The following is a 25,845-nucleotide window of genomic DNA, read 5'->3' as shown; positions in this document are numbered from 1 at the left end:
GGCGGAGAGGGGGCGCGTCGAGCTCAGGGCCTCCCGGGGGGCTGCCGGGGGCCGGGGGCATCCTGCGCGGGCCCTGGGGAGGGGGCGGGAGGGGGCGGGGCCCTCGCTGCTCCCCACCCCCCCGTTGGGGGGAGGGGGCCTGGAAAGGGCACCCGGGGTCAGGGGCTAGAGACTGGGGGTGGGGAGGCGGGCTGGGGGGCCGGGCCGGGGGGGCCGGGGCCGGGGGCGGGTGTCACCTTGAGGCCCTCGCGGCGCCGCTCCGCCTCCCGCCCGCTCCCGCCGCCGCCTTTTGTCTGAGCGGAGCTGGAGCCAGCGCGCCCCCCCTTCCTCCCAGCGCAGGAGCCCCGCCCCCGGCCCCCCAAACTCCGCCTTCCCCAAGCCTAGCTAAGAACTACCCCCCAGGAGGAGAAGCAACAGGGGCTCCCGGTACCCCTTCAGGTCCCAGCCTTGCTCACCGCACTCCCGCCCTCCGCCGCCAAAGCCGGCCTAAGGTCTGTGCCGCAGCCCCTGCGCGGAGGGGGCGCCGGGGGCTCTGCCGACACCGCTCCCCATCCCGGGCTCCGGCGAGGTCCTGGGCTGGGGGTCGGCGAGGAAACTGAGGCTCGGAACCCCAGGGAAGATCCTTATTCCCAGCTGGGTGCTAAAGAGTTAAGGCAGGAGCCAGACTTTAGAGACCGGGTCTAGCGGAGCAGGAATAGAAAGAAGGTGAAAGGGAAAGGATTGGAGCTAGATGTGAGACAGGACTAACGGAGGGCAGAGCGGAGGACACCGGAACCGACCTTCTGTCACCTTCCCCAGAAGAACAGCCCCAGAGAAGCAATGGAGTGTGCACATCCTCTTAGGCTGGAGATGGGAAGCCGAGTTCTAATTCTTAATCCTGTCTCTGCCATTGAGTTGTGTGACCTTGGGCAATTGCCTTCCCCTCGCTGTGTCTTAGTTTCCTCTGTGCAGTGAGGAATTTGATTGGTCAGTCTCCAAGGCTCTGACCTGTGTGTGTGTAGGAGGCAAAGTCACAGACCACAGGCCGGGCTGTGACTGCAGATAACCTACCCCTTCATACCATCCTTCCACACTGCTTTTCCCTGGTGCTCCCTCCCCATCCCCCCTAACAACCTGGAAGGAAACTGACATTCATTCATTCATTCTTTCCTGCATACAGCCATGCAAGAAACAAGTGTTAGAAACCTACTGTGTGTCCTATTCAGAAATGAAAAACATGATTTTCTACACTCAAGGAGCACAAAGGCTAACGTGGAAGGGGGAACATGGAAACCACTCATTACCATAGAATGGGGTAAAGGCTATGCATGATCAATCTGTGTGTGCATATCACTCTGGAATCCTACTATGTGCCATGTGCTACATTAGAATCTTTGATATATATTACCCCATTTGCCCACAAGGAACCAAGGCAGAGGACTTAACTCAAGGTCACAGGCTAGTCCTAGAATCCAGATTTTTCCATTCAAAAGTTCATGGGGATATTTGGGGATAAGAAATGAGCTTGAGGGCCTCCCTGGGTCTCAGCACTATGAAACCATCTGCAGCCACTGCAGCACAAGTTCGATCCCCAGCAAGGGAGCCAGCCACGTGGTGCAGCACACCTCTCCTGTCTTGCCTGCTGCTCCCCTCAGCAGTGTATTTCAGGTAATCCACCTGTTTTGTTCCCCACTCTGTCTCTGGTGAATCCTCTTGCCCCCCCCCCCCCCCCCCCCGCACCTCTGGCCTATACCCCAGTTCTTGTATGCATAAATAAACAAATCTTTAGGAAAAAAAAAAGAAATCAGCTTGAGGGAAAGCCTAAATATCTGATCTTTGGGGGTAGGAGACAAGTTTTTCTGCTGGGATGGATAGTCCTGCACCTCATATGGGCCTGTCCCCACACCCCACACACCCACTTCTGGTCTTACCTTCCTCTTCCTTTTCAGGTGAGGCAAAAGGTGTTTTCTCCTTCCCTTTGTTTTGCTGCCACTCTCAACCATCACCCACCCCAGCCAGATTCATTTTCAGAAACTTGGTCTGGTGCAATTGTGAGCAGCTGGTCAACAGGTTCCTTCTACAGCCCCCTCGCCTCACCCCTATTTCCCCTGGTTTCCAAGGAAGGGTAATGTGTGTAAATGGGGAAGGGGAGAGGCTGGTCTTTTATCTTTTTGGTGGTCAGTCTCTGTCCACCTTTTGCTTCAGAATCACCCCACCTGCATGATGCTCCCTAGGTCATGAGTCCATCCTCTCTGCACAGAGGAAAGGAGGTCCTGAAGAGGCAGGCTTCTCTTTTATGCCCACCACAGAGGAATCTCTTTTGGTAGCTTGTCCCAGTGCCTCCCACCCATGCTTTTTGGGAAATCCTGCCTCATAACTAGCTCCAACCCCCTCTGCTTTCAGCCTATTCCAACTAGTTCAGTCCTCACTGCAGACAGAGAGCTGAACTCCTAATTCTGGCCTTTCCTAACTTAGAATCCTCACACTCCCCATTTAATTGTTATAATCTTCCTCCTATTACCCACCCCTATTACCTTTCCTTATCCATCACAGGGGGCTTTGAAAGAAGAGTTCTTTTGGCCAACTCCAGAGCCCCCAAGAGAGAAAAGACCAGCCTCTCCCCTTCTCCACTTACACTTCTTTGGAAACCCCGGGGGGGGGGGGGGGGGGGGGGGGGGGGAAAGGGGCGAAGGGAGGGGGCTGTAGAAGGAACCAGTTGAGCAGCTGCAGCAGCGGTAGCAGCAGACCAAGTTCCTGAAGATGAATCTGGCTGGGGTGGGTGCTGGCTGGGAGTGGCAGCAGAACAAAGGGAAGCAGAAAACACCAGCAGAGAGAACAGGACCCAAGGGCCCCAGCCTCATGGAAGACTGGAATTGAGGAAGTGAATCCAGGGCCTTGACTGTGCTGCAGCCTGAATCAGAGTCCCCAGGTCAGCTTTCCAGGTGTTCATGCCATGGTCCCTCTCCCCATTCTGGATGTGTCCACAGAAGTGCTTCCTATTAGAGGGCAGCCTAAGTGCTGAAAGCAGTGGGTGACTCAATACTGACCTCATGTGGCCAGAATAGGGGCTGTCATACACCTGTTAGGTTCAGAATCAGACACCCACTGATTTAGGGTAGATTTTTCCTTAAATTCAGCCTCTATGTGAATAAGAGGGTAGGTCGGTGCACTTTCCTGTTCTTTGTGTTTTTACAGAGCTCAGGTGCCTCAGCCCCTAAGACCTTCATAAAAGAAAGTTCACCTGGGCCTCCCCGGTGGCGCAGCGGTTGAGCGCTGGGTTGCAAAGCTGCCCGCAGCCTCTGCAGCGCCGGTTCGATCCCGGCTGCTCCCGGCCACGGCAGGAGGGTCCCACATGGCGCGCAGACCTCTCCTGTCGTCCGCTGCTCCCCTCAGCAGCCGCTCTGGCTCTGCTGAATTCTCTCACCCTCCCGCGCTTCTGACTGTACCCAGTGCTTGTATAAATAAATAAAAATAAATCTTAAAAAGAAAAAATAAGAAAAAAAAGAAAGTTCACCTGAAAAACATCTGAAGTTTTTGATTAGGAACAACCTGGTTCTGCACTTTCTGACTCTTTGACGGCAAGTCGGCTCACATCTTCCAAATTTCAAAATAGAAATGATAGTACCAGATTTCTAACCCAGTAGTCTATATCTGGAGTTTATGACTCTACTTTTTTTTTTAAGATTTATTTATTTATTTTTTAATATTTATTTATTTATTTATACAAGCACTGGGTACAGTCAGAAGCGCAGGAGGGTGAGAGAATTCACCAGAGCCAGAGCGGGGAGCAGAGCAGGCAGAAGGACCGAAGTACACTGCTGAGGGGAGCAGTGGGTGGCAGGAAAGGTCTGCGCGCCATGTGGGACCCTCCTGCGGTGGCTGGTTGCCGGGGAGCAGCCCGGGATTGAACCGGCGCTGCAGAGGCTGCGGGGAGCTTCGCAACCCAGCACTCAACCGCTGCGCCACCGGGGAGGCCCTATGACTCTTCTTTTACTCCAGCTTTTGAGGATGGGAGAGGAAGCTGAAAACATCTAAAATCACCCTGACCCCAAAGCAAGAAGATGCTTCAGTTTCCTTGGGCTTTCCCCTCATGGCTTCTCACTGTCTCCTGCTTAGCACATCCTCCCGGCCCACGCTCTAGTCTTCCACATGGATGCAGACCATCTTCCTGCCTACACCCCGTCTCCAGACTTCTCCACTCTGCCCCAAGACTAGGCACTTTTCTTCTCCCCAGACCTCTTCCCTTCCCTATCTCCTGTTCAAACATAACCTCTGTCCTTCAGCCTACTGAATAGTTGGCCCCACTGTGTGCACCCCCCTCCCACCCAGTACTCTGTCTCCCTCCCATCTTAGCACACTAGTCTGTGTTTTAATTACCAGGGAGCTTTTTGAAGGCTTGGGCCAAAGAACATTTTTTTGTTGGGGGGGAAGGGTCATAGTCATTGTTATTAGTGCTATTGTAATACCCAGTTTTTTTTCCATCAGGGAGAACAATGTCAGACACATAGAAGTTCTATGTTGGTTAAATGGATGACTACATGGGTCAATAAAATGAATTGAATGGGAGAGACCAGGGAGGAGACTGGTTAGTAACTGTCTACACTCATCCAGCTTTCTTCCCCCAATACCAGGGATGGCATAGGGAACTATTCCCTTGGGGATGCCCTTCTAAGGGCCTTGCTGGTCCTGGGTGTGTAACACTTGGGATAAGGGATAAATCATAGTTTTGGGATCAACATATGGGTGGGCCTATTGCTTCCTTAGTCCCAGGGACAGGGACAGGGAGGAAGGATGTGCTGCGTTGGGGTTGTGTCTATGGTGGGGGCCTCAGCATAATGTGGCCAGGCATGTTGGGCCACAAATGGGGCCTCCCACCTGGCACCACCATGAGAAACCAAATATACCTGAAGGGTGGAGATAATCAGATATTGTAACCACTGGAGCCCTGTGTCTCACCCCTGTGAGGAATGACCACTCCACATTTTTAAATAACAAAACATGATCATGCTGCCCTTTTAGACAACAGTCTGCTTGAGAAAATCCTCTTTCAGAAAAGCATGTCCTGGGCCTCCCTGGTGGCACAAGGGGTTAAGATGCAATCTATGAAGCTGTCCGCAGCCTCTGCAGCACGAGATTGACCCCTGGCTGGCCAGGGAGATACCCACATGGCGCAGCAGACCTCTCTTGACTCACCTGCTCCTCCCCTCAGCAGTGTACTTTGGTCAGTCTGCCTGTTCTGCTTCCCGCTCTGTCTCTGGTGAATCCTCTCACACCCCACACACACCTCTGACCTGTACCCCAGCTCTTGTATGCATAAATAAATAAATCTTAAAAAAAAAAAAAAGCATGTCCTCGTGCCCAACTGTATGTGATCTGAGAAGCTGACAGAAAACCCTAGAGCCAGGCCCAAAGGGAGAACTGCTCCTTTATTTTTTTTAAAGAGATATTTATTTATGCATACAAGGACTGGGGTACAGGCCAGAGGTGTGAGGAGTGAGAGGATTCACCAGAAACAGAGTGGGGAGCAGAACAGGCAGACTGACTGAAATACACTGCTGAGGGGAGCAGCGGGTGATACAGGGGAGGTCTGCTGCGCCATGTGGGTATCTCCCTGGCCAGGGATTGAACTCGTGCTGCAGAAGCTGTGGATAGCTTCATAGTCTTAACTCCTTGCGCCACCACGGAGGCCCGAAAACTGCTACTTTAAAGACAATTGCTCCTTTTCCTTACCTAGATTCCTAGCATTGGTAGTTAAGAAAGCAAGAGAAATGGGTAGGAAATAGGAAGCAATGCTTCCCTATCCCATCCCACCAAATAAATGAATAAATAATGAATGGGGGTAATGAATGAAGAAGGAATGAAAATGAGTGGATGGATGGATGGAGGGAGGGATGAATGGACGGCACGGCACGGACTCTTCAGTGAGTCAGAACAGGGTAACCCCTGACTCAAAGCCAGCACCGCGGGCGGGGTAGGGAGATTCCGAAGGGCGGGGCCTCGGCCCGGAAGCGCCGGGCGGGGCGGGGCCGGGGGCGGGGCGGAGAGCGCGTCAGACCGGGCTGCCCAGCTGCCCGGGGATCCGCTGCCGTAGACCCGCCAGCGCTGACCCTCGTCCGCGCGTGTCGCCCATCCCTCCGGCGCCCGCTGCCGGGAAAGGAGGCCACTCCAGGCTGAGCGGCCGCTCCGCGAGGTGAACCTGCAGCCCGGAAAGGCGGTGCGGCGAAGCCCCGAGCCGGATCCTCCTCGGACCGGGCCCCAGCGGACCGGCACCGCCGGCATGTCGGAGGCGCGGAAGGGGCGGGATGAGACGGACGAGAGCCAGTATGACTCGGGCATCGAGTCTCTACGCTCTCTGCGGTCCCTGCCTGAGCCTACCCCGGTCTCTGCCCCCGGGTCCTCGGAAGGCGGGGGCGCCCAGCCTTGGACCCCTCCTACGGGCACCGCCGAGGACACACAGGAGAAGGAAGACACAGATGGGGACCGAGCCGACTCTACCTATGGCTCCTCTTCGCTCACAGAGCCCCTGCCTTTTTTGGGGGGTGCCGAGACCGAAGATCCAGCTCCAGGCTCACCTCTCCCCACCACGGGGGCGCTGAGCCCACAGCAGCTGGAAGCTCTCACTTACATCTCAGATGACGGAGACACGTGAGTATGGGGGCTAGGCCGGCAGGATCCTTTCCTCCTGGGGAGAACCTGGGGCCTCCCCAGGAACCACAGCATGCCAGCCACCCCCTCTATGGGGATCCCTCAAGTTAACCGTCCTGGAAGGGACAGTCCCCACTCTTTCAAACTCCAAATTTAACTCCTCAGCCCACTTTTGAGATCTAGCCAGGCCCAGACCAGATGACCTGGCATCACATCTCTGCCCACCCTATGGATGTGGGTGGAGCTGGCAGGGCCCTTACCATGTACCTGGAGCTACAGCTAGCATCTGGAAAACTACAAATAATCCACCCTGAGTAGGAGAAAAGTCCCCTGACCAGTCCAGTTTTTTTTTTTTTTTCTGCTGGGGGGAGGGCATCCTTGTTTGCTCAATATCTGGGATTTCCAACTCCTGACCTCAGAATGCCCTGTCTCAAGGAGCAAAGGGTGCCAGTTATAGGTGGCTGGTGGGGGCCAGGAAGTTTTGGGTAGGGGTGCAGAGCTGAGACTGGTTGTGAGGAGGAGGGGGTGAACCAGGCACTCTTTCCCCAGCAGATAGACAGGCTGCTGGTAGACCCAGCTTACTTCCTCCTCTGCTGAGAAAGGGGAAGTGAGGGCTGGAGTCCCCCTCACTTACACCCTCCACCTCCTGAGCCCACCAAGCCCCCTCACTGTGCTGTCAGACCCCTTGGCTTTACCCTTCCTCTCCCAGGCCCAGATGGGGCTTAGTGGGGACTGGGCCACTAGGGAGCTGGAGTAAGAGGCAGTTGTGTGGGAGGAGCTGGCCAGGGAGGATTTGCCCTTTAGGAAGCACTGACAGGACAGGGGGTGGTTGGATTTACTGGGAGAAACAGAGTAGAGGGGGGGCTGAGGTCCCAGATCAGAGATGTTGCAAGGAGTGAAGGGGAGGAGCTAGAGGAAGCAGGAGGTGTCTGTCCTGCTTTGTTGGAGGAGCAGGGTCTCAATCCTGGCTGCCCTGTGACAAGTATAGCCTCTGGACCCAGTGAGTGGGAGAGGAGCCACCCCTGGGCCTTGCTGTATTCTATGCCCACATCACTGATCCTCTGATCCTCATGCCCAGAACCAACATTGTGGAGGCCCCATGGGGAATACCTATGGCTAACCTTTGATCCAGGGATTGGGGACTTCTGACACAGCCATCCTTTGTTAGCCTCTCAATCCCCCCCTCCCCTTTCCCCGCCCTGGTCTTTCCCATTTCTGGTTAGAGACTGGTGTTGTCTAGACTTGAGGGGAGGGGTGGTGTTGGTGGAGCAGTGTCAAGACTTCCCAGGGGGTCCCCGAAGAGGAGGGGCACTTTTTTTCCTCCTTGGTGTCTGAGCTCTGGGACCTATGGAAATGGGAAGAGGAAGTGGGAGGAGGGGACACTGAGGGAGAGAGGGAGGTGGCTGCAGGAATGTGACCCAGAGAGCAGGCCCTGGCCGAGGGGATTTCCAGAGCGGTTCCTCCCTCCCTCCGGCTCTCTCTCTCCTGGGCCTCGCCTGCTGCCTGCCACCCAAGCCTGCTCCCCTTCTGCCTGAGCAGCCCCCTCCCCAGCCCAGACAGGCCTTTTAGCCAAGCTACCCCCTCACTAAAGCCCCAAGACAGCTGTCCTGGACTAGACCCTCCAGCTCTGTCTTTCGTTTTCCCCACCTGATACGGGGGAAACCCCAGCACTGGAACTTCCCCTTCAGCTGTCTCCCCACCAGCCCTCGGTTAACGCTCTTTGTCCCCCCAAAAGCATATATTTTCTGTATTTCACAGACCTCCATTTGGAGGTACACACAGGAATGGAGGTCACGTCCCCCCAGTCTGTGCTCCATGAAGTTTCGCCTTCTTGCTCCCTAGTGAAAGGAGCAACAGGATGCTGTTTTGTCTCCTCCCTCCCTCCCAAGAGATTCTGTTTGCTCTCCCTAAGAGTGTAACATTGCACTGCTGGAAGGATGGGGGTGACCCTACCGCAGTCCCCTTTTCTCCCCTGTTGGGGTGTGAGGAGGTGGAGAGTTCACCCTGGAAACCACCTCTGCACTACCCCAGCTGCTTTCAGTTTGGCTTTGAGTGCAGCTGGCTTGGCGGGACCCCGGGACCGGAGGGGAGTGGGGGTGGGGGGCAGGCTGGACAAGAGGGATCTGGTCCCATCAACCCTCTGCCCACACTCCCACCTGCCAAGACCCTCTTGAAGGCCAGAGATAGGAACTTGAAGCTCCCACCACCAGGATCCTGTCTTCCCCCAACAACCCTCACTTCCTGGCCCAAATTCTCACTTCCTGCACCTTCCCTATGGGTGGCTACTTAGAGGTCGACGTGTTCCTTCTAACCCCAGGACCCCATCCCATTCTCTCTGGTCTGAGCTTTGACCCCAAACCCTGCCTTGCCTCCCAGGCTGGTCCACCTGGCAGTGATTCATGAGGCCCCAGCTGTGCTGCTCTTTTGCCTGACTTTGCTGCCCCAGGAAGTCCTGGACATTCAGAACAACCTTTACCAGGTGGGTGGAGAGGAGGGGTGGCCGTGCCTAGATACGTACCCTGTGCGCCATCCTCAGCAGCCACATAAGTACATTTAGGTTGCTCATTCTTGAAACTGTATGCCGGACACTGGGCGAGAAGCTGAGGGTAGAGATGAGTAAGCCTCTGCCCACAAGGCGCTCGCAGCCTGGATAGGGGAACTCACATCACTTCTCATTATGTAGCATGGTGACCAGAGTTGTGATGGAGACCCATACTAGCTGCTGTGGGGTGCCAGTGTCTGTGGGGAGCAGCCAGGCAGGTGACATCTGAATGGGGCCTTCTAGGCAGAGTGCGCCAGCTGGAGATTGCCTGGTGCCCCTCTTTTTCTCTCCCCCAGCCTCTCCCTGTAGCCTACAGGGGTCTCCACAGGGGTGAGAGGCTAGACCCTGCCCCATTTGTCCCTTCTCCAGGGGCTGAGGGGACCTACAAGAAGACCAGGGGACCACTTCCCTTTCCCTGCTTACAGATGGGGGTTGCTAGAGCTTGGCAGGGAAGTGACAGAGGGAAAAGTTTATAGCACTTCCTTGGAAGACCAAGGGCATAGCCTTTATAAGTCACCCTCAAAGGAGGTGCTGGCAGCTGGCAACTGCTGTGCCCGCGATACCATGTCCCAGAGATAGGAGCATGCTGCAGTGGCCCTGTGACCTTCTGTTTGTGCCTACAGACTGCGCTCCATCTCGCTGTACATCTGGACCAGCCAGGTGCAGTCCAGGCCTTGGTGCTGAAGGGGGCCAGCCGGGAACTACAGGACCGGCATGGTGACACAGCCCTGCATGTGGCCTGTCAGCGCCAGCATCTGGCCTGTGCCCGCTGCCTGCTGGAGGGACAGCCAGAAACTGGCAGAGGACCACCTCACTCCCTGGACCTCCACCTGCAAAACTGGCAAGGTGCTGGCAGCCCCAGAGCCCTTACGATAAAGTGGGGACAGGAGACAGGGGACCCCACTCTCAGGGAAGGTGATGCACATGGGTACTAAGTATGTCATTGTTGAATGAAGGAATGAATTTAGAATTTACTGTGCACCTGCTGCATGCTAAGCAGAACACTTTACCTTGCCCTCAATTTCATATTCAGAATAATGGAGTTTAGATGAACTCATTAATTCAAAAATATACTGAGGGTCTTCAATGTGTTAGTCACTATTCCAGAAGCTTAGTTTGCATCTGCAAACAAAACAGAATGACTGAGACAGAACTGAATATAAGGAGTGAGTTATATAGTAGGTTCAAAGGCAAGTACACGCTATGGGGAAAGCAGGGCAGAGTGAGAACTTGAATGTGGGGGGAAGGGATTGGGATGATTTGTAATTAGGACGTCCAGGGAAAGCCGCATTTAGGCAGAGACTTGAAGGAGGCGAGGCTTGTGAAGCTGAAACTAGTTCTCTAAGCAAAAAGAGAGGGGCCTGGGCCAGAAAGGAGATAGCAGAAAGGCTAGGGACTCACGGGGAAGAGGAGGAGGGGAAGTAACCCTTGGGGAGGGCCTGGGGGCCTGAGGATTCAGGGGGGCTCTGAAGAAGGTAGCTTTTGGAGAGGACTTGAAGGCAGGTGGAGTTTTACTGAGTGAGTGGGGAGAAGGGGAGGATGTGTGTATGGGGGGGCGTCACTTAGCAACCTGACCCCTGAAGCATGAAAGTTTCAATAACATGACTCTGAAAGGTGGAAACTTTGAGTCCCTTTCTCCCCTTACTTTTGAGGGGGTTTTTGGGTTTACATTTTAACAGTCCTGTGATCAGCGGCATTGAGTGGGCCGTGGGTCCCCTGGGTCTGAGGGATCAGGAGGTAGACAGGAGGCGGGCGGGAGGGAGGGAGAGGAAGGTAGATTTGCAGCCCCACTCTCACCCCATCACAGGTTTGACCTGTCTCCACATCGCCACCCTGCAGAAGAACCCCACGCTCATGGAACTGCTGCTTCAGAACGGAGCTGACATTGATGCGCAGGTGAGGCGACCCATCATGGCGCTGTCCAGCCAAGGGCCCGCCCACCACCGGGGGTCCCCTGACCAAATGGTCAGGAAAGGTGGGCCTGGGCCCCCAGCAGGCGTCCTTAGGAGGGCCTTGGCTGACAACCTTATTCCCTTCCAGGAGGGCACGAGCGGGAAGACAGCGCTGCACCTGGCCGTGGAGACCCAGGAGCGGGGTCTGGTGCAGTTCCTGCTGCAGGCTGGGGCCCGGGTGGATGCCCGTATGCTCAATGGTTGCACACCCCTGCACCTCGCAGCTGGCCGGGGCCTCAACAGCATCTCATCCACTCTGTGCCAGGCAGGTGCTGACTCCCTGCTTCGGAACGTGGAGGATGAGACTCCACAAGACCTGGCTGAGGATGTAAGCAAATATTCAGCTCTGCTCTCTGGGATCCACACAAGTAGGGCTAAGGCAGCTGTAAGAGCTGAAATGTCCAAGGAATTAGCAGTCCTGGGGTGTAATAGACCAGTGCATCACTCATCAACTGTGCAACCTTGGCCAAATCTCTGCCCTTCTCTCAATACCAACCAAGGCCCCAAACTTAAGACTCCTGCAGGAGCCCTGCAGCCCAAGTAAACCAGTGAAGCAGGCTGTGTATGAGACAGCAGGGTGGTGGGGCCTATGGACCCTGGAGAGTCCCTGTGGGTGGTCACTCCTGACTAGACTGCAGGAGATGGTTGCAGATGAGGAATGTGGACCCTGGTCTTTCTAGCTCTTGGAATTTAATAGAAATGAAACCTAGTTTTTCTCTATCTTTCCCATTTTTAGATATTCAGTGTGAAATACTATTCAAAGTGTTTTGTGAATACCCTTCCTCTACCCCAAGCTCTTTCCCCCTTCCTCTACCTCTCCCACCTTGAAAAAAATAGGTACATGAGCTGGATCACCTTCTAGTTCTTATCTCTGATATTCTGGCATTTTCTTAGAGAGTAAAGTCTTTTTTAAGGCCTCAAGGCTTGACCCTAGCCTAGAGCAGTATTTTTGAGATCAGAAGGAAGATGAGTTGCCTGATGTCCTTCAACTGTCATTTGGTGAGGAGGAAATGGCCCCATAGGTTTCCCCAGCGTCCTTCCCCCACTGTTGCTTTATCCCCTGGGGCTCTGACCTTTCTTTAAAAAAAAAAAAGATTTATTTATTTATGCATACAAGAACTGGGGTACAGACCAGAGGTGTGGGGGGTGAGAGGAGTCACCAGAGACACCGTGAGGAATAGAACAGGTGAATTGACTGAAATACACTGCTGAAGGGAGCAGTGGGTGAGACAGGAATGGTCTGCTGCGCATGTGGATACTCCCTGGCTAGGGACTGAACTCGTGCTGCAGAGGCTGCGGATAGCTTCACAGGTTGCATCTTAACCCCTTGCGCCACCAGGGAGGCCCTGGGGCTCTGACCTTTCGTCTCTCCATTTTCTTTCTTAGCCCCTTGCTCTGTTGCCCTTCGATGATCTGAAGATCTCAGGGAAGCCGCTGCTGTGTGCCGACTGAAGCCAGGGCAGTGTCAGGGGCTCTGGAGCCTCCACTTCTTCCCATCTGGAAGCTGCTGCAGTTTTGGCCCAAGCATTGCGTGCCCTTCTGGTGTCCTAGGGACTGCTGAGGCCAGAGTCTGAGACCAGCACAGCCCTAATCTGAGAAGCAGGTTCACAAGTGAGAGCCAGTCTGGAAGAAAGAGCTTCCCAGGTGGAAGAAATTCTTGGAAGACTCCCAGAGCCCCAGGTGTCCTGGGTGAAGCATGTTTGCCTCTCTTGAGAATGACAAGGGCTCTTGTTTCTACCCATGTTGGGTCAGCCTGAAACTGCCAATCTTCAGGAAAAAGAGACTCTTCTGAGTGAAGAGAAAGGCTGAAATATGAACAAGCAGGGCCCTGAAGGGTTCCATCTCACCGCTGTTGAGGATTCTTAAACACTTGTTTAACGACTTCATATAGAGGGCCCTGAACTCAGCCTTTGGGGAGGGGGTAGTTTCAATTACATGACACTAAAATATCAGAGACTTTTAAAATGCCCTCCCCTGTCAGTTATTTTGCGTGCATGCAGGTCTGCGTACACTGGGGAATTTTAGACAGACCTGCCTTGAGACGTTGTGGTAGAGGTAGAGAGTGGGATATTGTCACTTGAGCAGTGTAGAGCCTTGTTAGATAGGGAAGAGGGACTAACAGCCCTCAGGCCTTTCTGCCCAGCACAGACCCCTGCCCTTCCTGTGGAAATGCAGAGGGATAAGAGGTGGGAGGCCTCACTATTGCCCTGGAGGTTGCCATCTAGGAGAGACTGTAGAGAAGGGCTAGCATAAGAAGGGTGACTTCAGGGAGCTGTGGCTGTGTTATGTTCTCTCCTCTCATTCCACACACGTGTGAGGGTCCTGTGAGGTCAGGCCTATGCTGGCATGAAGAATATGGGCAAATAAACCAACACAGTCCCTGGCCACTTGGAGTTTATAGTGAGTGAAATAGCCATTAAAATCATTAACATCCAAATAAATCTGTAATTACAAACAGTGATGGATGCTGTGAAGGGAAGCATGGGGGGAAGGAGAACAATGGAATGGGTGGAAAGCCATACTTTGGGTGGTCAGGGGAGTACCATCTCAACTGGCATTTAAGGATGAGTAAAGGATGGGACAGAACATGGGGGGAAGGCCTCCGGTGAATTGGAGAAACTGAGAGCAGGCTAACGGGGCGCTACAGGGGGTAGATGATGAGGTGGGCGAGGTAGACGGGGTCATGCAAAGCCTCGAAGGTCATGGGGACAGCGGGGTGGAGATGGCCCAGCCAAAAAGGGAAGGAGACCCCTTCCGGAAGGTCAAACTGAAAAACTGTTATAGAAAGGCAAGTGCTTGGGATGCAGGACCTCAGAGTCCCAGTCCCTAAGATGGCAGTGGTCCCCCCTACCTTCAGGGCTGCCTGCGAGGGCTAAGGGCGACGTTCAGACAGCGGGAGGCTCGGACCTGGGGGTTCGCCAACCCCCCCACCCTGGGGCAGCCCGGCGCCCAGGAACCCGGCGGCGTCCCCTCCAGCCCGCGCGGGGGCGCTGTGGCCCGGCGGCGGCCCGGGGCGCTGCGTGGTCGCGGCTGGGCGCGGAGGGGCGGCCGCAGGGAGGGAGGCGGGAAGAGCGCGGCACTTCCGCTGGCCGCTCACTCACTGGCGGCCGCTGGAGACGGCGGCGGGAGCGGAGGGAGCGTGCGGCCTGGGGACCCGCATTCCCCGGTCCCCCTCCGCCCCACGCGGCCCGAACCATGGACGCCAGGTGGGGGCTACGGGGAGCCACGAGCTCACGTGACTGGACCCCGGGCCACGTGACCGCTGCTCCCCGGCACCGGGGGCCGGGTGGGGTCCCGGCTGCTGGGCGCTAGGCCCGCGCAGCTCGGCCGGGGCCGGCAGGCATGGGGTGGGGGCGGGGACGCGGCGTGCTCCTCCGAGGGTTCGAGAGCGTCTGGCACAGGAATTGGGGAACCCTGACGCTCCGGGAACCCGAAGGGCGGGGCTGGGAGGGGGCCCCGCCTCTGGCCCCAACAGCCGGCGAGCTCTGAAGGGAACAGAGGGAACCTGTGTGGCCGGAGGGGCGGTCCTCCCCCTGGGAGGAGGGAGCCCTGCCTCGCCCGCGCCGTCCATCCCCCCCCCCCCCAGAGAGAGGCCCTTTGTCCGGGCTGGGCTGCAGCTGAGGGGGGCGGGGAGGAGACTCCGGGCCCTTCTCCAGTGTGGTTCCCCTCCGGAGGGCGGAGTGGATGAGGAACTGCACCTTAATATTTATGTCCGCTGTTACCGCAGGTGGTGGGCAGTGGTGGTGCTGGCTGCACTCCCCTCCCTGGGGGCAGGTGGGGAGACCCCGGAAGCCCCTCCAGAGGCATGGACCCAGCAATGGTTCTTCCGCTTTTTGGTGAATGCTGCTGGCTATGCCAGCTTTATGGTACCTGGCTACCTGCTAGTGCGATACTTCAGGCACAAGAACTACCTGGAGACAGGTGAGGGAGGTTGGGGGAACAGTGTGCTAGGTCCGGGTTGTGAGTTCCGGCCAGCAGCCCTAACAGGATGTGGCTTGGACAGGGAGGGGGTGGGGGGCCTGCAGACCAACAGCAGGACAGGGTGGCGTCTCTGGAGAAGATGCGGGGCTTCTTGATTTTGTGTGCCTTCTTCAGGCAGGGGTCTCTGCTTCCCTCTGGTGAAAACTTGTGTATTTGGCAATGAGCCCAAGGCCTCTGACGAAGTTCCCCTGGCGGCCCGGACAGAGCCTGCAGAGACCACTCCTTGGCAGGCCCTGAAGCTGCTCTCCTGTGCCACTGGGCTCCTGGTGAGTAGGCAGGCTTTGCTTCCCTTCCTGGGTTAGGTCCTGTGGGTTCCAAGGAATCTGGAAGCAAAGTTTCATCCTACCACTTCCAAGGGTTTGCTCAGCGGTGTGTAATGTGTCTCCCTCTTTCCTGGGCCAAACTGTACCACCATCTGCGTGGAGGTGGTTGGAGGAAACCCTCTCTTCTTTTTCATTTCTTTTACCTCCCCCTCTCATTTCTACTGTGCTATTATTACACTTCCCCCTGCAATAATGTGTCTCATGCACAGTAAACTGATGAAAGTCTGGGTCTCCACTCAACCTTTCCCCAATACTGCCTGTGAGAGGGGTGCTAAGGTGCTGACCTCATGGCATGGTGGAGTCATGTTTAACCTGTATCACTGATCTCTGAGAATTCCTGGCTCTCTGAATTGGTTGAGGATAGGAAAATACTTGGGGATTGGAGTCCGCTCTAATACCCCCTTACCGTCGGACAGGATCTGGGCAGTTCTAAAGCATTTGTCATTGTAAGTGTTTGATTCACACTTGACTCCTTACCAGGTGAATCCAAGCTTGGCTCACTAGAGGAAGCAAAGTACTCATGCTGTCCTTTAAATCACTGAGACACCCTCCTAAGGACAAGGGGATTGTTGAGGTCCATCTTTCCCCACCTTTTCCTTCTTGTCTTCTCTCTTCACCCTCCCCCACCCAGGCATCTTACCTGACTTGGGGTGTGCTGCAGGAAAGAGTGATGACCCGAAGCTATGGGGCCACGGCCACATCACCAGGGGAGCGCTTCACGGACTCACAGTTCCTGGTGCTAATGAACCGCGTGCTGGCACTGATTGTGGCTGGCCTTTGCTGCATCCTCTTCAAGCAGCCCCGGCATGGGGCTCCCATGTACCGGTACTCCTTTGCCAGCCTGTCAAATGTGCTGAGCAGCTGGTGCCAATATGAAGCTCTCAAATTCGTCAGTTTCCCTACCCAGGTGCTGGCCAAGGCCTCTAAGGTGATCCCTGTCATGATGATGGGAAAGCTGGTGTCCCGGCGCAGCTATGAACACTGGGAATACCTGACAGCTGGCCTTATCTCCATTGGGGTCAGCATGTTTCTACTGTCCAGTGGACCAGAGCCCCGCAGCTCCCCAGCCACCACTCTCTCGGGCCTCATCCTATTGGCAGGCTACATTGTCTTTGACAGCTTCACCTCAAACTGGCAAGAAGCCCTGTTTGCCTATAAGATGTCATCAGTGCAGATGATGTTTGGGGTCAACTTTTTTTCCTGCCTCTTCACAGTGGGCTCCCTGTTAGAGCAGGGGGCTCTCCTGGAGGGGACCCGCTTCATGGGGCGACACAGTGAGTTTGCAGCACATGCCCTCCTGCTGTCTGTCTGCTCAGCATGCGGCCAACTCTTAATCTTCTACACCATTGGGCAGTTTGGGGCTGCTGCCTTCACCATCATCATGACTCTCCGCCAGGCCTTTGCCATCCTGCTCTCCTGCCTCCTCTACGGCCACACCATCACTGTGGTGGGCGGCCTGGGGGTGGCTGTGGTCTTTGCTGCTCTCCTGCTCCGAGTCTATGCACGGGGCCGCCTAAAGCAACGGGGTAAGAAAGTTGTGCCAGTAGAGTCCCCTGTGCAGAAGGTTTGAGGGGTGAAGTGAAATAGTACCTCGTGTAACTGTCTCCTACATTTACTTGTCAGAGGAGGCTGGCTCAAGGGCAAAACGCAGTTCTCAGTATCACAGAACCAGCTTTGCAGCTGGGGGCAGGGAGCCCTGGAGGAAGCCTTCCCCTTTGCCTTAAGTCACCCATCCTCTAGTAGGCAGGATTTTTAGGCGCCCCACTGTAGACATGCAGTGTGAAGGAGTCTTACAAGGCAGACACCTTCCAAACACTACCCCCGCCCTTTCCCAGAAATTTCACCCAACTGGTCACCTGTGCTTGTCCCCTACCTTGAATACCCAGAGACTTGCATCTCTTACTCTGGAGAGAAAAGCACAAAGTGTTGTAGACTCCAAATGCTGCTTTCCCAGGAGAAAGATGGTGCTGTGCTGGCGGGGAGGGAAGGTTCTAGAGCCCTGCCCAGCAGTGGCACCCTCTGTGCTCCTGGAACCCTGAGCTCATGGAGCACCTTGGAGCCAGTTGCAGGTTTTGGTACTTTGGAAATGTAACTTTTGGCTCTTATAATTTTATTTTATTAAATTAAATTGCTACAATGGGCTTGGTCCTGTGTGTTGCTTTACTTAAATACATGTTCTAGGAATGGGACTAAAACCCATTTTAAACCTACCCTTTCAGTGTGGTCTTCTAACAGCTACATGGCTACCAAGTCATCTTTGTTTACGAGTACTGTAACGCTCTAGATGACAAGGTAGTATTATATCCACTTTACAGGTGAGAGCATAACTGTATAAAACTGCATTGTCTTTATTTTGCATACTTTAATTTCAGAACAAAATAAACAAAAAAATTCACAACATCCAAACCCGTTGTCAACATGGGAGGGGACAGGGTTTGAGACCCTCCTATCCTGTCTTAGGTAAGACAACAAAGAAAAAAACACTAGTTTTATCAGCAGAAGGAACCAGGTGGGCAGAGCCACTCAGGCTGCTAGGGGAAGAGATGGGGACACTATACAGAGGGCACAGGGTCTGTAGGTACAAACTCCTAGTCTACTTCTTCCATGCGAGATGCATCCTCATCACCCTCAAGGGGAGGGATCTCATCAGGAACAGCAGCACTGGGCTCCTCTGCTGTCACTTCATCTTCATCGATGCCTAGAAGTAATAAAGAACATTGTGAGATTTGACCCAAACAGCATCAAAAAGACACTTCCCAAGCTTCTTGCCACACAATGACACTCACCCAAACCTAGTTTGATCATGCGGTAGATACGGTTTGAGTGGGTCTGGGGATCCTCAAGTGAGAAGCCAGAAGACAGCAGGGCAGTTTCAAACAGCAGCACCACCAGGTCTTTGACAGCCTTATCATTCTTGTCTGCCTCTGCCTTCTGCCTCAGTGTCTCCACAATAGGGTGGTCAGGGTTGATCTCCAGGTGCTTCTTGGCCATCATGTAGCCCATTGTAGAGTTGTCCCGAAGTGCTTGGGCTTTCATGATCCGCTCCATGTTGGCTGTCCAGCCGTAGGTGCTAGTCACAATGCAGCAGGGCGAAGACACAAGCCTGTTGGAGATTGTCACCTGTGGACAAACACAGAAACCTTAAGTTTACATTACGATCATATTACTTCAAAGAGAAAACATTGTATTCCAAAAGTTCAGTCTCAAACTCAGAAGCAAAGCTTATTTATTTATTTAGTCACTGCCAAACTTCCTAAGCAAAGGCAGCCTCAAACCTGAGTGCCTAAGAGCCAAGAGCAAAATTAGCTCCAATGAAATGTTCTGAGGGCAACAGCCCTGAATAGGTTTGAGAAAATACCTTTCAGTTCCAAAACTGCTTACCTTCTCAACCTTCTTATCCAAGATTTCTTTCATGAGTTTGCAGAGATTCTCAAACTTGGCCTTGCTCTCTTCCATTTTCTTCTTCTCTTCCTCATCCTCAGGTAGCTCCAGGCCCTCCTTGGTTACTGAGACCAGGCTCTTCCCGTCAAACTCCTTAAGCTGCTGCACGCAGTACTCATCAATAGGCTCTGTCATATATACTACCTCAAAGCCCCGCTTCCGCACTCGCTCCACAAAGGCAGAGTTGGCAACCTGCTCTTTGCTCTCACCTGTGGGATATTGATTATGAGTCACAACAGAACATCTCACACACGACCAGTTCCCAAGTATTCCTTTGCTATTCTCCCCTCTCTCCTACACCTCCTAGAGACTTTGATCAGACCCAAGGGTTTCAAACACACCAGTGATGTAATAGATGGATTTCTGGGTCTCCTTCATGCGAGACACGTATTCTGAAAGAGAAGTCATCTCATCTCCAGACTGGGAAGTATGATAGCGCAGCAGCTCAGAAAGGCGTCGCCGATTAGTAGAGTCCTCATGGATTCCAAGCTTTAGGAGCAGAAAGAAAACTTACTGGGCCTCCCTGGTAGCACAGGGGTTAAAGACAATGCTATCAAGTTATCACCAGCCACAGAGCCTACCCACTGGGCGCAGACCTTTCCTGTTCTCCTCAGCAAGTGTATTTCAGTGTATCTGCCTGTTCTGCTCCCTACTGTCTCTGGTGAATCTTCTCAACCCTCACACCTCCAGCCTACATTCCAGTTCTTGTATACATAAATAAGTAAATCTTATTAAAAAACTATTACTTGGAGGGCCTCCCCAGTGGCACAGCTGTTTAGCGCTGGGTTGCGAAGCTGCCCGCAGCCTCTGCAGCGCTAGTTTGATCCCCGGGCCACTGGGTGAGGGTCCCACATGGCGGGCAGATCGCTCCTGCCACCCGCTGCTCCCCTCAGCAGTGTATTTCGTCAGTCTGCCTGCTCTGCTCTCCCCTCTGGCTCTGGTGAATTCTCTCACCCTCCTGCGCTTCTGACTGTACCCAGTGCCTGCATTTAAAAAAAAAAAAGAACACACTATTCCTTGGAAATATTCTTTTACCCTCCATGTAAAGAAAAACAACGTATAGTAATTATTACTAAGCTTTTCTACTTCCTTACCTTTAGGTTTTTGGAGAATGCCTCATAGAATTTCTTATAGTTCTCCTTGTCTTCCGCCAGCTCGGAGAAGAGCTCAAGGCACTTCTTAACAATATTCTTGCGAATGACCTTCAAGATTTTGCTCTGCTGGAGCATTTCTCGAGAGATGTTCAGGGGCAGATCCTCTGAATCAACCACACCACGGATAAAATCTGTGATCAAGGACAAAAGCTCAGTTGAGGGGCCTCCCTGGTGGCGGAAGGAGTTAAGCACTACACTATGAAGCAATCCACAGCCTCTGCAGCAGGAGTTCGATCCCCTGCCAGCCAGTGAGCAACCCACATGGCGAAGACCCCTCCTGCCTCGCCCGCTGCTCCCCTCAGCAGTTTTTCAGTCAGTCTGCCTGTTCAGTTCCCCACTCTGTCTCTGGTGAATCCTCTCACCCCCAGATCTATGGCCTGTACCCCAGCTCCTGTATGCATAAAAAAATAAATTTTTAAAAAATTCAATTGAGATGTCAGCCTAAATATAAAGATTTAATTTTCCACTGAACCATCGACTTACTTATGTGGCATAAGATACTTGAAGGTTTCAGGGCCTCCTTGGTGGCACAGTCTCCTTGCCTCCTTGGTGGCAAGTCTCAGCACTACGAAGCTATTGGCAGCCACTGAAGCAGGACATTGATCCCCAGCCAGGGAGGGTTACCCACATAGCGCAGACCTCTCCTGTCTCGCCCACTGCTCCCCTCACCAGTGTATATCAGTAGACCCACCTATTCTGCTGCCCACTGTCTCTGGTGAATCCTCTCAACCCCCAACCCCACACCTCTGGGGTGAAAGCCCAGCTGTTGTATGCATGAATAAAATAAATCTTTAAAAAAAAAAAAAAAAAAAAGATTTCAGTCCCAGTGAGAATGCCAAGTACTCGTAAAACCACCCAAAACCTTAGACTAAAAGAATACTCACTTAAATACTCTGGTATTAACTCATCACAGCTATCCATGATGAACACCCGGCGGACATACAGCTTGATGTTGTTCTTTTTTTTCTTGTTCTCAAAAAGGTCAAATGGAGCCCGACGTGGAATGAAGAGCAATGCCCTAAATTCCAACTGCCCTTCTACAGAGAAATGCTGGGAGACGGGGAAAGCAAGTCAGTAGATGTATTTCAAGTTATGAGCAGCTTTTTAGTTGCAACCCCAAATTATCAAACTGTTTGAAACAAAAATCTCCCCTGGAGACCAGCAACAAACACTATGACAATTAAGAAAATTAAGCTGTGGGCCTCCCCGCTGGTACAGGGGTTAAAGTCTCAGGGCTATCAAATTATTGCCAGTGACTGTGGATGGCATAAGTTCAATCCCTGGCCAGGGAGCTAACCCACAGCAGACCTCTTCTGTCTCGCCCACTGATTCCCTTAGCAGGAATTTTCAGTAAAATCTGCCTGTTCTACTCCCCACTGTGTCTGGTGAATCCTCTCACCCCCTGCACTTCTGGCCTACACACCAATTCTTCTATGTAAAATTAACAAAAAACCCCAAGCTCTAAAGGAATCTAGACTTATACAAAATATGTATCTCTAATTACACGACAAAACAGTTTTATCAGTATGTGTAAGACTACCAGGAGCAAAATGAGACCACTAGGAGAGAAAATCTAAGAAAGGTGATTAGCAATAGTAAACTCATACAGTTTCAGATACTCCTGGACAACAAGTCTATTACCAACACTACTACTCTTTTTAACCTGTCCCCTTCTATTTAGCAAATATGCAATAGTCCCTCACCTTCACTGCCAAGTGGTCTTCCCAATCATTGGTTAGGCTCTTATAGAACTCTCCATATTCCTCCTGGGTGATGTCATCAGGGTTTCTGGTCCAAATAGGCTTAGTCTTGTTTAGTTCTTCCTGATCAATATATTTCTCCTTAATCTTCTTGGTTTTCTTCTTTTTATCCTTACCAGTATCATCCTCCTCATCTGAGCCAACATCTTCTATTTTGGGCTTTTCCTCATCATCTTTATCTTCCTCCTCTTTCTCACCCTTTTCTTCTTCTGCCTCATCATCACTGATTTCTTTCTCTCGTTCCTTCTCCAACTGCCAAGGACCAACAACAGCAATTTTTGAGTACAAATCATAAAGGACCATGCAATTCCCCAAATAACAAACATAACTGCATGAGGGTTACCAGTTAATACTCACATAAAGGGTGATAGGATAACCTATGAACTGAGAGTGCTTCTTCACCACTTCTTTGACTCTCCTCTCTTCTAAGTACTCAGTCTGGTCTTCTTTAAGGTGGAGGATCACTTTGGTACCCCGGCCAATGGGCTCACCTGGGAAAATTGATCACAAGTAAATTAAATGCAGTGCTGCAGCGAAAAGTAACTACCTTACTGTTGAAGATTTCTGTCATAAGGTTTCCACAAGAAATTTCAACCTAGTCACTCTAATAAGAAAGGCTACTCACCATGGTCTGCACGCACAGTGAAGGAGCCCCCAGCAGAAGACTCCCAGGCATACTGCTCATCGTCATTATGCTTTGTGATGACAACCACTTTCTCTGCTACCAGGTATGCAGAATAAAAGCCAACGCCAAACTGCCCAATCATAGAGATGTCTGCACCAGCCTGCCAAAATGTTTAAAAATCAAATACAAGTCTTCAAGTAACAGCATGCCAAAGAAAATCAATACAAGTGAATGGTGGGTGCCTAGCCAAAAAACACCACATACCTGAAGAGCCTCCATAAATGCTTTAGTACCAGACTTGGCAATGGTTCCCAAATTATTTATAAGATCAGCTTTAGTCATGCCAATGCCTGTGTCCACCAGAGTCAGGGTACGCTCTTGAGGGTTGGGGATGATGTCAATTTTTAGCTCTTTACCACTGTCCAACTTGGAAGGGTCTGTCAGGCTCTCATAGCGAATCTTGTCCAAAGCCTAAAAATGAAACAAACCACAATTTATAATCGTCTTAACACATCCAAAAGAAAACTTTGTCTTTTACTCCCGAAATTATCTCAATTCTGATTATCCCTTGAAATTAGCTACATAAATACAATTACAACATCCCTTCTATCAATATAGAGCAAGGCAAGCATTTTAGGAACAGCTGCTGCTGTTTTGTTTTTTTTTTTTTTTAAGAATAGGCCTCACCAAATACCAAACCACCCCTTCTTCCTTTTCAAGAGAAAAAACAAATACATCAAATGAAGATGCCCAGAACACTCACATCAGAAGCATTGCTGATCAACTCCCGAAGGAAAATTTCCTTGTTGGAATAAAAGGTGTTAATGATGAGCGACATAAGTTGGGCAATTTCTGCCTGGAAGGCAAAAGTCTCCACCTCCTCCTCTCCATGGTGCACTTCCTCAGGCATCTAAAATAAAAATGGTCAAACCTAAGAAAGGATTGAACTAGCTTGTATTTATCTACTAAAGTGATTCCCAGTCACAAGGAAGAGAGATCTAGGTCTAACTGCTTTGCCCTAAACATTACTTTCCATTCCCAAGAGATCCAGAAGCCTTTCTTCAAAGACCTCAGAAACCAATTCAGAGGGAGACAAAAACAAACCAATACCTTCTGCAAGGCAAAATTATTTTTTTGCACAGTATTTTGGACTCCAACTACTTCTAGGTGGTCCGACGACCAGAAGCCTCTGCATCACCTGATAAGAGTCTCAGAAATGCAAAACATTGGCCCAAACCTTAGTTACTAAAATGGGAAGAGAAATTTCAGGCAATCCACTGGCGACTAATTGTATAGATCACGAACTAATTTTATTACTTTGGGAAAGGTGGCGGAGGGGAGAAAATCAAGGTGCCCAACTGTAGGTTAAAGTAGCACTAATTTAAAACTGCTCCCTCCTTAGACACGCTTGTCTAAGACGCGCCGAGCACACGTGGGGTTGCTGCCTCACACACTAGGGGAGGATGAACCCTGACACTTGGTAGGGTACCCGCCCCAGGGGGTTAGAAGACAAAGAACTGCTGAGGCAACAGCTCCACCACAGGCCCTCAGCACCCATGACTTAAGCGAAGGCCGGCGCCAACACTATTAAGATGGTGGCCGCAGCCCGCTGGGTCGACCCTCGTCACTGCCGGACATGCGTCGGCCGGGGCCACGCGAGGAGGGGGCGCCGCCGCGCAGCCTCCATTCGCTCCAGCATCCGGGCACCAGGGCGGGGCGCTGGGCTCCAGAAGCTTCCAGAACAATCTCAGCTCTCAGGGAGGGAGGGAGTCCATGAATCTACCAGAGCCTGCCCCTCCCCCGCCCCTCCTCCTCCTCCACCTCCACCGGGACTTCGAGAAAGCTCTAGAAGGAGGAAGAAAGCAAGAGAGGCCAGAAGCGGCCGACAGCGTTCTTCGCCGCGGACCCTCACTGAAAAGCCCCGCGAGGCGGGGAGGGGGGGGAACACGTCCGCGAAAAGAGGCGGCAAAGCCCGGCCAGCACCGCGCTGTGCTGAGTCACGCCGGGCGCCTACCCCTCTCCCCTGCGGACCCTCCGGCGCCCCGTAGCCGCGTCCGGAAGTGGAGGGGCAAACATGGCAGCGTCCCGGGCCAACGCGGTCACCACGTGCAGCGCCCCACCACCCCAGCCCCACTCCGCGGCCCACCTCGCCAGTGGCTAGCCGCCCCCTAGGGGAAGCCCCACCGCCCAAGCGCGAGAGGGGGAAAAAGCTAACTCGAGAGCCCCCCTGCCCCCCATCCCCTACGGAAATTGTCAGACTGCCCCCCCATCACCCCAACACACGACAAAACCTGCACTTTGGAGCACACAAGGGCAAGGCTAACACCAAAAGGCGCTCGAGTGAGAAAGCCCCGAGGAAAAGCCTGCGACCTTACCTTAACGGAGAAGCGTCGCAAACACTAGCGAGCAGAACAGGCAGGGACCGTGCCGGCTCACGCGCCGCCAACGAGGTTGCACGGGGGCGACTCAAGAGAGAGGCTGTGCGCCCCCGATCGCACTATATAAGGCGAAGCACAGCCCAGCCGCCCGCCCCCGGATCCCTCCGCCTTAAAGGAGGATGCCCGGAGCCCGGCACCTGCACCGCCCGCCCACCTTGACGTCATGGCCCAAAATAAGGGAGGGGGCGGCGAGCGCCGGGAGCGGGCGGCCGGTCTGCGCGCAGCGCGCACACCCACTGCATCGCACAGCCCCCCACGCTCCCAGGATGTGACCGACAGCACTGAAGTGGGCATGCTCGCATCCACCAACGGTGCATCCGGGGGGGGGGGGGCAGGCCCCCCCCCAGCCCAGAGGCGGGTCTCGAGGGACACCTAAAAGGGTGGAGGCGGCTCATCTCTCCGGCCGTGAGTTCCTGGCTCGACCTCCCTGCTAGAACCTTCCCTACACAGCCTTGCAGCCCGATAAGGGTAAGGGGTTTTCCCCGCGGTGGTGAATTCGGGGGGAAAGAGCCCGTGTTTGGGCGCGGGGCGTGGCTCCGCGGGGGGAGGGGCGCCGGCCGGGGCTCTGGGGGACTCTTTGGCCGCTCTAGGCGGAAGGAGCGGCGGCGGCGGTGCTGCGATGCTTCCAGCAGTTTCCAGGCCCGCCTGGGCGGTCGCGCCCCGCCCCCTTCCCTGCAGGCTCCGCCCCGCCCGCTGCGGCCGGGGCCGGGTGTCTGCGGCGGCTCCGCCCCGAGCGCCGCTGTCCGGAGTCCGGAGGGAGGGCGCGGGCCGCCCGGGGCGCGTTTGCTCTGGTCAGCGGGGGTCGCTCAGGCCCTCTCGCCAGGCCCCGCGCGCCCCGCAGGTGGGCTGTGGCGTGAGGGGAAGGGCCGGCCGACCCCTCGCGGCCCCGTCAGTCTCACCCCACGCCGCCTGCGGGGCGGCCCCGGCGGCGCGGCCTCCGGCGAGCAGGGACCGGGCGCGACGCCGGGACGCGGCCTGGCCTCGGCCGCCGCCCACGTGCCTGGG

At 53.8% G+C, this 25,845-nt stretch overlaps 3 protein-coding genes across 4 annotated transcripts; 2 read left to right on the top strand and 1 right to left on the bottom strand.

Moving 5' to 3' along the window:
- The first annotated feature begins 6,071 nt into the window (after positions 1-6,071).
- Positions 6,072-13,577, top strand: NFKBIE (NFKB inhibitor epsilon). Its single transcript, XM_037519816.2, has 6 exons — positions 6,072-6,624; positions 9,001-9,103; positions 9,790-10,012; positions 10,974-11,062; positions 11,207-11,446; positions 12,505-13,577. Exons 1-6 carry the CDS (start codon positions 6,257-6,259, stop codon positions 12,568-12,570), a joined length of 1,089 nt encoding a protein of 362 aa, XP_037375713.1. The 5' UTR covers positions 6,072-6,256; the 3' UTR covers positions 12,571-13,577.
- Positions 13,578-14,283: 706 nt separating this feature from the next.
- Positions 14,284-18,577, top strand: SLC35B2 (solute carrier family 35 member B2). Its single transcript, XM_037519815.2, has 4 exons — positions 14,284-14,324; positions 14,846-15,039; positions 15,214-15,365; positions 16,054-18,577. The coding sequence occupies exons 1-4, from the start codon at positions 14,314-14,316 to the stop codon at positions 16,990-16,992; spliced, it is 1,296 nt and encodes a 431-aa protein (XP_037375712.1). The 5' UTR covers positions 14,284-14,313; the 3' UTR covers positions 16,993-18,577.
- On the bottom strand, positions 17,739-24,894 carry HSP90AB1 (heat shock protein 90 alpha family class B member 1). Of its 2 annotated transcripts, none has more exons than XM_037519814.2 (12): positions 24,778-24,894; positions 23,166-23,312; positions 22,667-22,873; positions 22,403-22,562; positions 22,135-22,268; positions 21,721-22,029; positions 20,902-21,067; positions 19,958-20,148; positions 19,205-19,352; positions 18,804-19,072; positions 18,209-18,542; positions 17,739-18,120 (listed from the first exon to the last, which is right to left on the bottom strand). In XM_037519814.2, exons 2-12 carry the CDS (start codon positions 23,310-23,312, stop codon positions 18,011-18,013), a joined length of 2,175 nt encoding a protein of 724 aa, XP_037375711.1. In that variant the 5' UTR covers positions 24,778-24,894; the 3' UTR covers positions 17,739-18,010. The 2 variants fall into 2 exon arrangements, with proteins under 2 accessions (XP_037375711.1, XP_054554807.1); XM_054698832.1 differs by lacking the exon at positions 24,778-24,894 and adding an exon at positions 23,513-23,537.
- Positions 24,895-25,845: the final 951 nt, after the last annotated feature.

Source organism: Talpa occidentalis, unplaced genomic scaffold (assembly GCF_014898055.3).
Source record: "Talpa occidentalis isolate TD23 unplaced genomic scaffold, MPIMG_talOcc4v2.1 talOcc4.2, whole genome shotgun sequence".
Lineage (NCBI taxonomy): Eukaryota > Metazoa > Chordata > Mammalia > Eulipotyphla > Talpidae > Talpa > Talpa occidentalis.
The sequence above is the reverse complement of the archived record's forward strand: the minus strand, read 5'-3'. Positions and strand labels throughout refer to the sequence as shown.